This window comes from Oryx dammah, unplaced genomic scaffold, assembly GCF_014754425.2.
Source record: "Oryx dammah isolate SB20612 unplaced genomic scaffold, SCBI_Odam_1.1 HiC_scaffold_23, whole genome shotgun sequence".
NCBI classification, from domain to species: Eukaryota; Metazoa; Chordata; class Mammalia; order Artiodactyla; family Bovidae; genus Oryx; species Oryx dammah.
The window spans coordinates 98375549-98392982 of NW_024070207.1; the positions used below are offsets into that span (position 1 = coordinate 98375549).

Consider the following 17434-nt stretch of genomic DNA (forward strand, 5'->3'; position numbering starts at 1 on the left):
TTGGTCTAGAGAGGTACACTATGTATTTGCCACATACCGACAAACAATCTTCTCTTTGCAGGCTCAGGATCACTAAATTTACTAAGAGCAGTAGAGGGTAAGCCAGTTTCTCGACTGGCAAGCAGACTCTTGCTTTCAGCCTTCACAGAACTGGCATCCTTTTCTACAAATGACACAGTGGATCAGAGTAGGTCAAACAAGCATTTGTGAATTCACTATCAAATTACTGAACCTGAATTTCATAATTATATATATATATATAAACATTATAGTAAATATGTATATACATACATACATACATACATACATACATACATACAATACAAAATAAAAAATCTAAGTTCCCATTACTCATGAATAAGATGTAAAATAAGAAGAAAAGAGTGATATGAACTGAACTGAATGAGCTTTATTAATAAGGCAATTATGATACGTCAAAGTTATTGGAGAATGAACAATGTTCAACTTTAGCATAAAAAGTATATATAGTCTTTTAAATGTTTATACACCCAAATTTTTAGAATTATTATATATAGTGCTGAAAATCATATATAAAAAGACTGTCACTAAGGAAAGTAATTTCTTTCTAGTTAATCTTCTAAAATGAAAGCATTGCTTGGTTATGATTCCATTTTGTACAGCTTTTGATCTCTATTCCAGTTAGAGCTGCTGTGCATACAGTAGACTTGGCCACCATGGTAATTCAAACAACCACAGACAATGCTGAACAAGAAAAGGAAGCAGATATAACCTACCACCAGATATCTACCTACCTACATATCTACTTATCTATCTACATATGCACGTACATATACATGTGTATGTATACTATATAAGAATACAATATACATTATATAACAATAAAATATTTAATACAACACATATATTCAGAATGTTATTCCATCAGAGAAGCATGGCCTCTGCAATTAAAAAGATCTAACATGAAAGCTTGGCACCACAGCTCCCAAGCTAGTGAACCATAGGTACATTACACAATTTCTCTGAAACATGTTTTTTATCCATAAAATGAAATCAAGGGCTCTGAACTCATGTGTTTGTTTTGAGGATTACTTTATAGGCAACAACACATAGAAATAATCTGGTATATACTAAGTTTCTTCTACCCTTTCAGTACAAAGCCATTCAGAATTTGCCAGAAAACCTTTGCCCAGTACGTATGCACATATCCACAATGCTAAGCCACTGCAGACTCCATAGAAGGAGTCTTAGGAAATTCAGTGGCAAAATGATTCATTTTGACAGAATGATACTGCATTAGACAGTACCTTTTCAAGTCAACACCAAATGACAAAAGGTTCCTAGTGGGGTACAAACCCACATCTGGACACTTCAACTAAACTCAGTGATTCATACGGTACTTTTTTATTTGGCACATTAAGTATAACAACTTAATAATTTTTATTGCATATAAGTCATACTTCTTTACTTTTGGGTATACTTAGTATGGTTTAAGATTTCACCTTTACTGAACGTATCATTCTCTAGAACACAGTAGCTACATATGGAGGCTCTGAGTTCTCATAAATTTGGTTAGAATTCCCTGAGCAATGTGCTCATCTTCCCTATGACTCATTTTTTAATTAAGAAAATAAATTTATTGGATATGAACATTATCAAATTCTGGTCATCTATGACTCAGTTTCTCAATCTGCAAAGTGAGATTAATAAGAGTACTGAACCATGGTTGTTGGGAAGACTAAATGAAATAACAAATATAAGGCACTCAGCACAGAATGTCATATGCCTGGAAGGCACTAAATATATATTATAAATTACTACATGCATATTTCTGAAGATATTTTAGATTATTTAAGAATCATATCTTTCTATAGTAATGTTTACCCAAATGGATATATTATTTAAAAAAATTATCATACAAATACAAAGACTCCATTTTTTTTTCCTTCTAAAGAGATAGCAGTATTGTGTACAGTAATTCCTCATTATTTGGGGAGGGGGCATTATGAAAAATACAAAAAAGTGGTAAAGTAATAATAATAAGTTATAATGACAATAATAATAATACATTCCAGTTATTTATAGTCTAGGAATCTTCACAAAAGCCTTTTTTTTAAATAAACACACTGCTAGTATCATGCTACTCCCCCATAAAGCACATTTTGTTTAATAACAGATGTTTAAGGATCTGGGTACTACAGATAAAAGCATATGATAAAATGGTGAGGTGAGAACACAAAATAGAATTTCCACCCAGGTTCTGCAACTTTTCATCCTCTGCTCTTTCTATTACATTGTCTTATTTGATATCTCACACCCTATCCATCCAGTATATTAGAAGAATATAACAACAAAAATTTGTCAGAAAAATCTTTAAAATTCTGAAAATGTGTGCAAAATTTGTAATGCATATGTGCTGAGAAGGAACAATGAGAGCAGTAAGGAGAGACCCCAGGGTATGTGGAAGCCTAGAGAGAGTTTGATGAGGGGAGTGGGGTGGGTCAACAGTATAAACTGCTCTTCAGTAGTGCAGTGACAACAGTTTAATGGACCTAACTGCCTACTTTCCTCTGCTATTTGTCTCTCTCTCTGGGGAAAATAGAGTGGTTTATTGGATTGGTAAATAGGCAAGCATAGCTTGAATTCACTCTTTTTCCTCTTTGGGAACAAGCCTGTTCAATGAAGGGATACAATCTCCTCTTTACTCCCTATTGTCATCCTGCACACTCACCCAAAGTAGCTAAGAGAGGGAAGCAGAGTTGAAGGGCAAGTGTGAGCAAAGTTAGTTAAGTAAGGTGCCTGGACAATGAGATTAAGATAAAGGAACAGCCTAAGGCAGGAAAGAGTCTTCTTTCCTTGGCTTTGTGATGGGAGAGATGGTGGGTAAGGCATGTTTGGAATTTGAAAAGTCAGTGTGTTCCTGCCAGATGGTCTCCAGTTCTTCTGAAAAGTCTCAGTCCCCTGAGAATGAGGCAGAACAGGATTGAATAGGTTTCACAGGAGTGGTAAACATTTGAAGCAAGTGGAGAAGATGAGAAAACTTGAAAACAGAAAGGACTGCAATTCAGGGCTGAAATTTAAGCCTTTAATAATCTACAGAGAAAAAAATTTTCACACTATCCATTGTTCTCAATTTAACAGTTGAATATGCTTGAGAGGGTGTGTAGAAAGAGACCTTCTATACGGTCAGTAGGAGTGTAAGTTGGTACAATCACTATGGAAAACAGTGTGGAGGTTCCTCAAAAATCTAAAATAGGATTACCATGTGATCTAGCAATCCCACTTCTGGGCATATATCCAGATGAAACTGTAATTCAAAAAGATATATGCACCTCTATGTTCATAGCGGCATTACTCACAATAGCCAAGACATGAAAACAACCTAAATGTCCATCAACAGATGAGTGATAAAGGAGATATGGCATATATATAAAACATATATATATATACACTCACATATATATATATATATACACACACATATACAATGGAATGCTACTCAGCTCTCAAAAATGAAATATCATTTCCAGCAACATGGATGGACCTAGAGATTATCACACTAAGTGAAGTAAGTGAGACAGAGAAAGACAAATACCATATGGTATCACTTATATGTGGAACCTAAAATATGGCACAAATGAACATATCTGTAAAAAAGAAACAGATTCATAGACATGGAGAACAGACTTGTATTTGTCAGAGAGGAAGCAGGGAGGGAGAGGGTCAAACTGGGAGTTTGAGGTTGTAAATGCAAACTATTACATTCAGAATGGAGAAACAACAGGGTCCTAATGTACAGCATATGGAACTATATTCAATATCCTCTGATAAACCTGAGTCATGAGTGTCTGAGTGGAAAAGAATATAAAATATATATATATGTATATGAGTTACTTTGCTATACAGCAGATATTGGCACAACACTGTAAATAAAATAACACTGTAAATCAACTATACTTCAATAAAAAAAGAAATAATAGTCATTCTATTATGAAATTGGAACGAAAAATCCAATTTATAACAACTTACCATTTTTTACAATAATTTTTTGCTCATCAAGATGAATTGCCATATATGAATAAATAGTAAGCATGCAGTTTTCTGCTGTTGCAGTAACTGGAAGCGAAAACCTAAAAGTGAAAATATCACATTTCAGTAAATTAAAATCTTCAGATGCAGTAAACACAATGAAAAAAATTTAAACTATCCTGGATGTCTATAATAATCAAGACATGAATTAGTCATCATTTTTCTTTCCTTTTATCAATACTTTGGTTTTCTTAACTACCTATTGTATCTAGCTTAATGGTGTAAGAATATTTACTTTTAAAGCTTTTAGCAGAGATGGTAAATTTCACTGTCTATGTGCTCTAAAACATAGCTTGTAATTACGCAGGTTCACAAACAGATTCAGGAAATTTTAGAGTTGAAGGAGCCTCACAGTTAATCCACTCACCTTCTTTCATAGAATCTGTGACAAATGGTATCTAGCTTCAGAGGACCAGCATGACACTCATGACTCAGAAACAACCCATTTCATATCTAGAGAACTGTAACCTCACAAATTCTATTTCAGGGCAACACAAAATCATATCTACAACCTACAATCTCCATTACATTCCTTCAAATATTTAAATACAGTTCATTATATCTTCTCTAATCTCTCTTTTCCATATTAAAAACATTTAGAACGTTCAAGGGTTCTTTCAACTCCAAGGCCTTTAAATATTTCACCCACCACCTAACCTCTTTAGACACTCTTTTGTTTTGTGTTTATCCTTTAAATGTGTCTGAGAATTGAAAGTAATATTGTAAAAGCTGTTCAACCAGTACAAAGTAATATAACCTTCCACAATCTGCATACTCTATTTTATGAAAGCATTGTGAAATTGTCATTTTCACCGGTCACAAAACACTCTTAGATGATACTGGGCCTAACTTAGGTGACAACTCTATCCTTGTGCAACTGATTTTTTAATATAAATATATATTTTATATCTATATCATTGTAATACCACCTTATTGGTTTCACTTCTGTTATAGCATAACAAGATAATTTTACTCTTGAATCAGCTATCAAACTAGCTTTTCTATCTAGCTTATTATGGTCACTGGCCAAGGCAAAATGATAAAATCTCATTTTATAATCTAAGTTAAATATAGAATGTAAGTAAAATATAGAATAGAATGAGACTATTAAAAATCTGTAGCTGAGATATAATGAGTTGTCAAGGGACATTAAAATAAACATGTTATATGTAATTTAATTGATTTTTGCCTCAGCTCTGCATAAGATATCTTCCCATAAGAAATGCATTGTTTTTACCTTTACTAATTAGTGTGTATTAAAATATTATGCAAAATATATAGATTCAACATTGTCTTGTTTAACCAACCCTAGTCATTCCCTTGCCTCATCCTAAACACATGCATTAGATTGTCCTCTTCAGGATTAGGTTATATTTTTATATGTAACTTTTTCCACATGATTTCCCTCTTAAAATGAAACTTTAAATTCCTTGATAGCATGAATCATTACTTCTACATACTATGCATTCATGCCAAGTGTAGCAACCAATCAAAGCTCCATTAACTGACCAACTATGTTTAAGGATATTTTTCAGATTAAATAATATAGTTTATCAATAGACACCATCATCATTGCTATCTTAGAACCAAAAATGTTAATTTTGTTTTAACAGTGATTATAGAAGGAGAAAAAAAAAGAAAAGAAAAAAAGACGACTCTAGCAAATCCTGTGGGTGCTCTGTCCTTAAGTTCTTATCCTCCAGGAAGTAGTTCTTTGTGCTGGACTCCCATCCTCTGGGTGGGCATGGTGGGGTAACAGTTATCTTCTTCAGAGAATTACAACTGGAGCTACTGGAGCTACTGAAAGTTACAACTGCCTTAGGAGCTTATGGTCCTCGGAGTAATCCTACAGCCCATGCCTGTATGGTATGGGAGTTTGATAGTCCGACAATCTTGCTTCAAGTAGCACAAAAACTGTACAATGGTAACCTCATCTGCAAAGAACTCCAGGGATCAAAGTGAGGTTGGGACTTAATTTTCATATTTATTTTGGATGACTGATTCCGAGTTCTGCTTCTCTTACCTCCTTACTTTTTTTTTTTCTGGGATTTCTTCCCTAATAAATAACATATCCATGAGGCCTCATCTAAAAGCTTGTGGACAACACTACCCAAGACAATTAACCAAACGAACAAACAAAAGAAGCACTATCACTTGAAATATTTATGAAATGGTACAAAACTAAGGAAAATATATTTTGAAATAAAATTTCACTATGAGAATGAAATGTGAATAAATATCAATTGTTTTTCTCTTATAAAACTAGTTTGTCAGAGATAATAAGATATGATTTCAGATGCTCCTTAAAGAATAATCAACATATACAAAATTCATTTGACCACATTCTTCTTGGAGCATGCAATACAGAAACTGGACAAGTTATACAGTATGGGAATATGGACACTTTATACATTGATATTATTAAAAATTCATTTAAACAGAAAAAGGACTTTCAGTTGGTAATACTAACACATTATATTAAAAATATTTCTGAGAGAATTGGGTACTTCATGGCAATTTATCAAAGAATAATGGTGTTATTTATGGATTCTCTATGCCAATCCACACAGACAGGAACTATGTGTGGCAAAAGATTTACTCTAAAAATACTCAATATTACAGTAACAGTGAAATGAAAAGGGACTCTGACATTATGGATTTCAATTCTATTCTGGGATTTAAATTGAAAATTTCAGGCATGAGTGAAATAGAACAGTTCTACTAGACCAAAATTGGGATGGACATTCCTGGTAACAACAGAGTTGATACGATGCAGATGTTGACGAACATTGTGGAAATGTGGCAGCTACTGTGCTGAGCACCTAACATGCATTGTTTAATTTACCTAAATCCTCTCAACAGTCCCAGAGGATATGTACTATTAATTTTCTCAGCCTTTGGTTAAAATAGCAAAGTCCAGAAAAAGTCAATAATTGTTTAAGTTCACCCTATGAGAAAAGAGAGGGTCCAAGTTCAAATTTGATCTGCCTGAAACAAAGCTCTGATATTAGCCACTGCGTAGGAATGATTAGCTTCCAGATCTGTCTTGCACAGATGCTCAAAGCTGGGAAGTCTGTATAAAATCACATAGGTGATGATGAACATAAACACAAATGTTTTTCAATAGTTTTTATCAATTATGTCATTAAAAACCACACACTATAATACTTCTAGCTATTCTAATAATGTTAGATTAATAAGTCCTTATTAAAAAACTGGTTTAAATAAGAGCCTTTTTTCAAAGCTATAAATATTTTCCTGGGTTCTCAGGAAGAAATATATGAATTCACATGCACTTCTAAGTAAACCATAACCAGCATTTACAAAACTGATGTAAACAAATTCTCCTGTTGGACACATGCAAATTCTAGAGTTGGAAATTCTGTAGTTGTATACAGAAACAAAAGGTACTTCTGTACCCTAAGGGACAATGCAAAATATGTTAAGAAAAACTTGAGTCACTGTTTTAAACAGAATTTTTATGGACAAACTACTGATATTTTACTGTGATAAATCAAACAGTAAATACCATAATGTATGGAAAGTCATGTATGGAGTGCACATTTTTTTCTCTGTTATTTCAGGTTCATCTGATAATTCTCATTAATGATTTATTTCCTCTGTTTCCAATTATGTACTGTAAATTCTTCTAAACGTACAGAAGAACTTACACGTGTATATACTCTGTACCTAGTTCATCAATTACCATTTTGCTACATTTATCTCTCTCTTTCCTTTTTATTTGCAATTAATTTTCTTAAAAAGTATGTGTACACAAATTTACCTTTAAATATTGGCATATAACCCTAAGAACAAGAGGATTCTTTCATATAATCACAATTCTGTCATCATTGCCATTAACTTTGACATTAGTACAAGAATATTATCTACTTTATAGTCCTTATTCAAGAGTCCCAATAATGCCCGGGTCCAAAATGGGATGTCATTGAAATTTGTCTCTTTTATTCCAGGACAATCCCTGAGCCTTGTTTGATCCTTCCTTCACGGCACTGACATTTTAGAGAGTCAAGCTGTCTGAATTGCTCTGACTTTCCTCTCGTGACTGGAAAAGATTTAAACATTTGTAGCAAGAAATCCTTATGTGTTGTGGCATGCTTCCAGTTTAATTGCATCAGGAAGCACAGAAGATTAGTATTCCTCATTATTTGTGATGCTGAATATGGTCATTTAATATGGTGCTGCCCATCAGATGTCATCATTTTTTATAGCAGTATTTCTAAAAATATAATTTACATATAATTATATATGGAAGAAGCACAAGCTGGTATCAAGATTGCCGGGAGCAATATCAATAACCTCAGATACGCAGATGACACCACCCTTAAGGCAGAAAGTGAAGAGGAGCTAAAAAGCCTCTTGATGAAAGTGAAAGAAGACAGTGAAAAAGTTGGCTTAAAGCTCAACATTCAGAAAACAAAGATCATGGCATCTGGTCCCAATACTTCATGGGAAATAGATGGGGAAACAGTGGAAACAGTGTCAGACTTAATTTTTCTGGGCTCCAAAATCACTACAAATGGTTATTGCAGCCATGAAATTAAAAGACGCTTTCTCCTTGGAAGGAAAGTTATAACCAACCTAGACAGCATATTAAAAAGCAGAGACATTACTTTGCCACTAGTCAAGGCTATGGTTTTTCCTGTGGTCATGTATGGATGTGAGAGTTGGACTGTGAAGAAAGCTGAGCACCAAAGAATTGATGTTTTTGAACTGTAATGTTGGAGAAGAGTCTTGAGAGTCCCTTGGAATGCAAGGAGATCCAACCAGTCCATTCTGAAGGAGATCAGCCCTGGGATTTCTTTGGAAGGAATGATGCTAAGGCCAAAACTCCAGTACTTTGGCCACCTCATGCAAAGAGTTGACTCACTGGAAAAGACTCTTGCTGCTGGGAGGGATTGGGGGCAGGAGGAGAAGGGGACGACCGAGGATGAGATGGCTGGATGGCATCACTGACTCGATGGACGTGAGTCTGAGTGAACTCTGGGAGTTGGTGATGGACAGGGAGGCCTGGCGTGCTGCGATTCATGGGGTCGCAAAAAGTCGGACACGATTGAGCAACTGAAGTGAACTGAACTGATATATATATAATTTACATATAATAAAATCCATAGTTTTAAGATGTGTAGTGCAGTAGTTTTTAATATATTTAGAGAGTTGTATAATATCACCACTACTTAATTTTAAAATATTTTCATCATCCATGAATAAAACTCATATACATTAGCATTCATTCCCCATTTGCCCCTTCTCTTAGATCTTAGAAGTCACTAATCTACTTTCTGTCTCCATGGATTTGCCCATCCTGAATGTTAAATAAATAATTACAATAATTACTTGTAATTAAAAGTAGTAATTGGTGGATGAGATGTTGAGACCATGTGGACATCTTATCCTCATCAACCTTTCATCCAAAGTATATATACTTTGTCTGGGTTGTGTAAAGCCTTCTGGAAGGGTTCCTCCAAGGAGATAGGTCAGTGGCTCAAAAGTCTGACAACCACTGAGCCAGGTCTCAAAACTGCACTGTGCATGAGAGGCTGTGAAGAATAGTCTTGATTTTTCAAATGTTCAGTAGAATTCTGCAATGAAACCATCTGGGACTGGACTTTTCTTTGTGGGAAGATTTTTAAATAACTATTCAACTTTTGATAAGAATCCACAGAGGTTAAAGCGTCTGCCTGCAATGTGGGAGACCTGGGTTCAGTCCCTGGGTTGGGAAGATCCCCTGGAGAAGGAAATGGCAACCCATTCCAGTATTCCTGCCTAGAGAATCCCATGGACGGAGGGGCTTGGTGGTCTACAGTCCACGGGTCACAAAGAGTCGGACACGACTGAGCGACTTCACTTCACTTCATAAAATGTTCTGATTTTCTATTTCTTCTACAGTATGGATAGTCTTCGTCTTTCTAGGAAATTGTCAGTTTCATATAAATCATCTAATTTGTTAGAATACAGATTAAGTATTCCTATCTTTTTACTTTATTTGAATTTAAGTTGCTCCTCTTTTTCTAGTTTCTTCCAGTTGTGCAAGGTGGAAGGTTAGACTATTATATGAAATCTTTCATAGTATTTAATATAGGTATTTAAAACTGTAAATTTCCCTCTAAGTATTGCTTTAGCTGTATCCCATAAATTTTGATATATGTTTCATTTTCTCTTATCTCAGAATACTTCTTAACTTTCCTTTTGATTTGTTCTTTGACTCTGGTTTATTTAGGAGTATGTAGTTTAATTCTCTCACATTTGTGAAATTCCCACATCTCCTTCTGCTGTGTTTTTAATTTCATTTTATTGTGATGGAGTTCATATTTTGTATGATTTCAATCATGTTTAAAAATATTGAGACCATGGACTTCCCTGGTGGTCTAGTGGTTAAGAATCTGCCTGCCAGTGCAGAGGACATGGGTTCGATCTCTGGTCCAGAAAGATCCCACATGCCGCAGGACAATTAAGCCAGTGTACCATAACCACTGAGCCCACATTCTAGAAACCTCGAGCTGCAACTACTGAGCCCATGAGCTGGAATTACTGAAGGCCAAACATCTTAGAACCTGCGCTCTGCAACAAAAGAAGCCACCACAATAAGAAGCCCTGTGCACCACAACTAGAGATTAGCCCCTGCTTGCTGCAACTAGAGAAAGCCCATGCCAAAGCAACAAAGACCCAGTGCAGTCAAAACCAAATAAAACAAAATTAAAAAAAAAAAACAACCTTGAGACTTGTTTTATAGTCTAGCATTTAATCTATCCTACAGAATGTTACATATGCACTTGAAATAAAGTGTGTTTTCTGCTGCTGTTAAGTGTTGAAGTTCTTAAGATGTCTATTAAGACCACTTGTTGATAATGCTTTTCAAGTCCTTAATATCCTCATAGATTTTTTGCCTAGATGTTTTCTCTGTTATTGACATTGGGGTCTTGAAATCTCCAACAATTATTTCCAAATTATTCATTTCTCCTTTCAAATCTATTTGTTTTGTAGACTTCAAGAATCACTTGTTAGGTATTTATATGTTTATAATTTTTATATGGACCTGATGGATTGAGAATTTATAATTATCATTATAAAATACTCTTTTTCCTTAGCAATCATTTTCAGTCTATTTTTAAAAATAATAGTATAACCATTCCAATTCTCTAATAGTTGTGAATTGCAGGGTATAACTTTTTCCATCCTTTTAATTTCAACCTTATCATATCTTTGAATCTATATAGTTGTAGTTTTTTTTTTCTAAATTAAGCCTGACATATTATGTCTTTTGATTAGATTGCTTAATACATTCACATGTAAAGTTATTATCAATATTTTGGGATTTATATCTATTTTGTTTTCTGTATGATTTATACATGTTTTCTTTTGCGTCTTCTTTATTGCCTTATTCTACATTAAGTGGGTTCTTTCTAGTATACCATGTTAATTCCTCAAAGATATTTAACTGCATTTAAGTTATTTTCTTATTGATTGCTTTCAGGATTATAATATCCATCTTAACTTAGCATCTACTCCAGATTTAAACTAATTCAATTCCATTATATTATGAAATGTTGCTGCAATATAGCTCTATTCCTTTTCTTTATTGTCACACAGAATTACATCTTTATGTGTTACAAATCCAAGAATCTAGTGCTATAATTGTTATTTTTTATAATCTTACATCTTCTAAAGATGTTGAGAAGAAAGGAAAAATTGATTTATATAGTTTTTTATATTAGATTTCATTAACATTAGATTTCTTGTTCTCATCTTTTTTTCTTGTGGACTCAATTTACTATACAGTGTCATATCCTTTTTCCAATATAGCTTTATTTCTACTGCCCCGCTTTGTAATGTTACTTACAAAATATCTCTATATTGCTATTAGTTCAACTATACCACATTATATTGTTTTGTACAAGTGTTTTTAAGAATCAATTAAGAGAATAAATATATTGCAGTGTAGTCATAAAGTTCCAGAGTTGTGATTGATATATTTTTTTGGAATATCAACTGACTCAAGTTTCAGGATCATAAAGGAATTCTCATTTACTTTCATTTCAATATTCCTATGAGGCTGTTTTGGACTTATCTTTATTTTCTGTTACTACAAAAAGGATGCCTCCGGATATTATAAGTTTAAGAACAAGACATTCCTATAGTGTCACTGGATTCATTTGATTTTTACATCATCTATAAGTATTATAAAAATATCTCTAAATATTACACTGAAATGAAACTGCCACTATTCATAATTTTTCATCTATGATACTGGCATCTTTATAAAATCAGCCTAATACATCAGTCTCCTTTAATCTAATCTACATATACAGTGCATGTGTCCATGTATACACACAGACATACACGCATACCACTATATACCTTTCCTCATACCCAAACAGCCATTATTGTCTTAGTCCCATTTGATTATTTTCTACACCTCTAGATTCTAGGAAGGAAGTCACTGCAAGCTGAAACATGTAAAACCACCACCAACAACAAAAGTAAGATGCAGATTATATTTTACAAATTACAATTTTTATATTGAATTGCTTGGTGACCACATCAATTCATTAAATAAGGTGTGGGAAGTATGATCATTCATCTATTGGGTTGTTAGCTGGTGGATAATTAAAACTCTAATTACACATCTCTAAATCTGTCCCAATCAATAGTGAAGATAAGAGACTCTTATGCTTGTCATCCCAAATCATTCTAGAAATGAAACACTGAAGTTCCATGTTAAATCTCTGTGATAAATTTCCTAGTAATTATAGTACTTCATCACTTTCCAGCAGCATATGTGATGGTCTGTCAACAATATATCAAACACCATGAGAAATATTATGATATAATTTATATACTTCTCATCTTAACTAAGGATCTGCTCCTATATACACACTATTTACAGGCAGATCTTACACTCTAAAAACAGCCCTACTGAACATGTTTTTAATTCACAAAGAGATGAGCAGAGCAAGAAGGGACAGGGTGTGGGTTTTGGAAGCACATGTTTTCAGTCTTGGTTGTCTGTCCAAATCTTTCTCTACACGGCAGCTGCTGCTGCTAAGTTGCTTCAGTCGTGTCCAACTCTGTGCAACCCCATAGATGGCAGCCCACCAGGCTCCCCCGTCCCTGGGATTCTCCAGGCAAGAACACTGGAGTGGGTTGCCATTTCCTTCTCCAATGCATGAAAGTAAAAAGTGAAAGTGAAGTCTCAGTAGTGTCCGACTCTTCACGACCCCATAGACTGCAGCCTACCAGGCTCCTCCATCCATGGGATTTTCCAGGCAAGAGACAAGGCAGCGACAAAACTACAAAATACAGTACTGTAAAGTAATTAGCCTCCAACTAAAATAAATAAATTTATATTTGAAAAAAAAAAAACGTTGGAAAAACTAGCAATGGCTATGAAGGGTTAAAGGAGAGTTTACATGTTGCTTTGGGTCAATGATCTAGATTCCTATTTATACAACTGAATAAACTGAGAAAGAGAAGAAAAGATCTGGGTCAGCCCTTTGAAAATTCTTGTCATTTTTAAAACTCACTACTGCCAACATCATCATCAAAACGTTTGCTTATTGTTATTCATACAGTATTGAAATGAAGACTTCTAAAGGATGGACTCACTTTGGATGATCATATTTGCTTTAGCAGAATTGGTTACACAAAAGAAAAATCCTTGAACAACCTTTCCAAAATAGCTTATCCATACCTATTCACAATGTTTCTCAATTCCATAATTGCTAGCAAAATAATTCACATGTAACCTCACTTAACACACAAAGAAAAGGTTGATGTGTTATTTAAATATCTAATGCTCACTACAGGTAGCACTTTTATGTTAGGTTAACTGGACTTCATCTGTTGCTGTAATGTATATTTATAACTGCCTAGGTCATTCATGGTGTTGACAGACAGAAGAATCTACCACACCTGATGACATCATATGTCATTTTGTTAATCAGTGATAAATTTACAGAATTATGAATTATTTATTTTTAATCAATCAAAATATACTGAAAAGATTCCTGATGATCATGTGATGTGATTCTCAATTATTTGTTTTTCCATATCCTTTCTTAATGGAAGGGGAAAAAAGTAAAGTTATAGCTACTCTTCTGGGCATTGCGATAATCCACAATATATGTTATCTGCAGTCGATCAAGTCACTGCTATTTACAAGCATTAATGATTCTAGCAAATATGTGCTATAAACCAATTTAGTGAACTAAAAGAGATTTTAGGTTTGACCTAAATGTGCATAAATCCACAGAGGTATGTTTCACATATAAATGTATTCCATTGATTTGTATCACAGTAGACTGAGTGGCTTCACTTTCACTTTTCACTTTCATGCACTGGAGAAGGCAATGGCAACCCACTCCAGTGTTCTTGCCTGGAGAATCCCAGGGACAGGGGAGCCTAGTGGGCTGCCGTCTATGGGGTCGCAAAGAGTCGGACACGACTGAAGTAATTTAGCAGCAGCAGCAGCAGCAGCAGAATGAGATAAGGGCACAGAATTCTTCTTTAGACACGTAAGAACTCTATAAATATTCATCAAGTCTAGAAATATATGTCCATTCAGCAAAATTTTAAATATATATCAATTCTTTTTACAAGAGTCATCTCCTTTTTAGTCTGTCCAAAAATGTGGAAAAAATCTCATAATTGATATAAACCATTTTGGAAATCTTAAATCTCTCTTTAGGGCCTATTTTTACAATTCAAGATCATTAACTTTGGTTAATATATATATTATGTTTAATTTTTAATCCAGGGTTCTTATGGGAAAATACTAGAGTTGTTAATACAATTTAAAATGGGGTTTCCAGGAAAGAATTATGGCAAAAAGCAAATTTGTCAGCAGTGAAATATGTTTGAAAAAATTAAACACATATATTTGCATATGGACATATTTCACTTATACATATATACTATTAATGTATAAACCATGTCTATATTCACAAAAGTATGTAAATTTATTACATTCCAAAAATACACAGGAAAAATTTTAAACTGTAACCAGAAAGAAATACAGATTACTTTAACCTAGTAATGTAACCCCTTAAAAACAGAACTGCTAAAAAGGTGGCTGCTCTATAATGTGAGTATTGCAATAATACCTAATAAAACTGAGTTGAGAAATTATTTCTAAGTTAGGTGAACCATTAGATATTTTGCTACTTACATGCGTATATAATTAATGGTTAATTCCAAAACACTTAGAGCTGAAGCTCCAGCTATTAGATATGTTACGTAGGTCAACATTTGCAACCTGATGGAACCAAACTCCCTCCATGATGACATGAACTCATATAAAACTATAAGCTCATTTTCATTAAGCAATTCCTAAACTACTATAGTGCACTTTGTTTAGAAGATAGCTATGACCTGGCTAAAAAATAGAGTAGGTAATTTTTCAGGATATTTTCACTGTAGCTCTTAGAATATTTCGGGATATATGAATACATATATATATAGATATACATGTACACACACATATATACACACACACATATGCACATAATGTATACACACATATACAGTTTTTTTAATGAACCTAACAGAAAAGATATCAATGCAAAGATATCACTAATCAGTGATCAGTACAAAGAAATACAGGAACACAATAGAATGGGAAAGACTAGAGATCTCTTCAAGAAAATTAGAGATACCAAGGGAACATTTCATAGAAAGATGGGCTCAATAAAGGACAGAAATGGTATGGACCTAACAGAAGCAGAAGATATTAAGAAGAGGTGGCAAGAATACACAGAAGAAATGTACAAAAATGATCTTAAAGACTCAGATAATCACGAAGGTGTGATCACTCAGCTAGAGCCAGACATCCTGGAATGTGAAGTCAAGTGGGCCTTAGGAAGCATCACTACAAACAAAGCTAGTGGAGATGGAATTCCAACTGAGCTATTTCAAATCCTGAAAGATGATGCTGTGAAAGTGCTGCACTCACTATGCCAGCAAATTTGGAAAACTCAGCAGTGGCCACAGGACTGGAAAAGGTCAGTTTTCATTCCAATCCCAAAGAAAGGTAATGCCAAAGAATGCTCAAACTACCTCACAATTGCACTCATCTCACATGCTAGTAAAGTAATGCTTAAAATTCTCCAAGCCAGGCTTCAGCAATATATGAACCGTAAACTTCCAGATAGATATTCAAGCTGGTTTTAAAAAAGGAAGAGGAATCAGAGATCAAATTGATGATCCACTGGATCATCGAAAAAGCAAGAGAGTTCCAGAAAAGACATCTATTTCTGCTTTATTGACTATGCCAAAGCCTTTGACTGTGTGGATCACAATAAACTGTGGAAAATTCTGAAAAAGATGGGAATACCAAACCACCTGACCTGCCTCTTGAGAAACCTGTATGCAGGTCAGGAAGGTCAGGAAGCAACAGTTAGAACTAGACATGGAAAAACAGACTGGTTCCAAATAGGGAAAGGAGTATGTCAAGGCTGTATATTGTCACCCTGCTTATTTAGCTTATATGCAGGGTTCATCATGAGAAATGCTGGGCTGGAGGAAGCACAAGATGGAATCAAGATTGCCAGGAGAAATATCAATAACCTCAGATATGCAGATGATACCACCCTTATGACAGAAAGTGAAGAAGAACTAGAGCCTCCTGATGAAAGTGAAAGAGGAGAGTGAAAAAGTTGGCTTAAAGCTCAACATTCAAAAAACTAAGATCATGGCATCAGGTCCCATCACTTCATGGCAAATAGATGGGGAAACGGTGGAAACAGTGACAGACATTATTTTTTGGGCTCCGAAATCACTGCAGATGGTGACTGCAGCCATGAAATTAAAAGACGCTTACTCTTTGGAAGAAAAGTTATGACCAACCTAGATAGCATATTAAAAAGCAGAGACATTAGTTTGCCAACAAAGGTCCATCTAATCAAAGCTATGGTTTTTCCAGTAGTCGTGTATGCATGTGAAAGTTGTACCATAAAGAAAGCTGAGCGCAGAAAAATTGATGCTTTTGAACTGTTGTGTTGGAAAAGACTCTTGAGAGTCCCTTGGAGTGCAAGGAGATCCAACCAGTCCATCCTAAAGGAGATCCAGTTCTGAGTGTTCATTGGAGGGACTGATGTTGAAGCTGAAACTCCAATAGTTGGCCACCTGATGCGAAGAACTGACTCATTAGAAAAGACCCTGATGCAGGGAAAGATTGAAGGCAGGAGGAGAAGGGGATGACAGAGGATGAGATGGTTGGATGGCATTACTGACTCAATGGACATGGGTTTGGATGAACTTCGGGAGTTGGTGATGGAGAGGGAGGCCTGGCATGCTGCAGTCCAATCGGTCGCAAAGAGTCAGATACACTTGAGCGACTGAACTGTACTGA

At 34.7% G+C, this 17434-nt stretch overlaps 1 protein-coding gene across 1 annotated transcript in view; it reads right to left on the reverse strand.

Moving 5' to 3' along the window:
* Window positions 1–17434, reverse strand: part of CFAP47 (cilia and flagella associated protein 47) — a 507416-nt gene that overhangs the window by 337681 nt on the left and 152301 nt on the right. Inside the window, exons 27-28 of the mRNA XM_040265344.1 lie at window positions 4009–4109; window positions 38–163 (exon numbers count right to left, since the gene is read on the reverse strand). Of these exons, the coding sequence (XP_040121278.1) occupies window positions 38–163; window positions 4009–4109 (227 nt within the window). The remainder of the gene's footprint in view (window positions 1–37; window positions 164–4008; window positions 4110–17434) is intronic.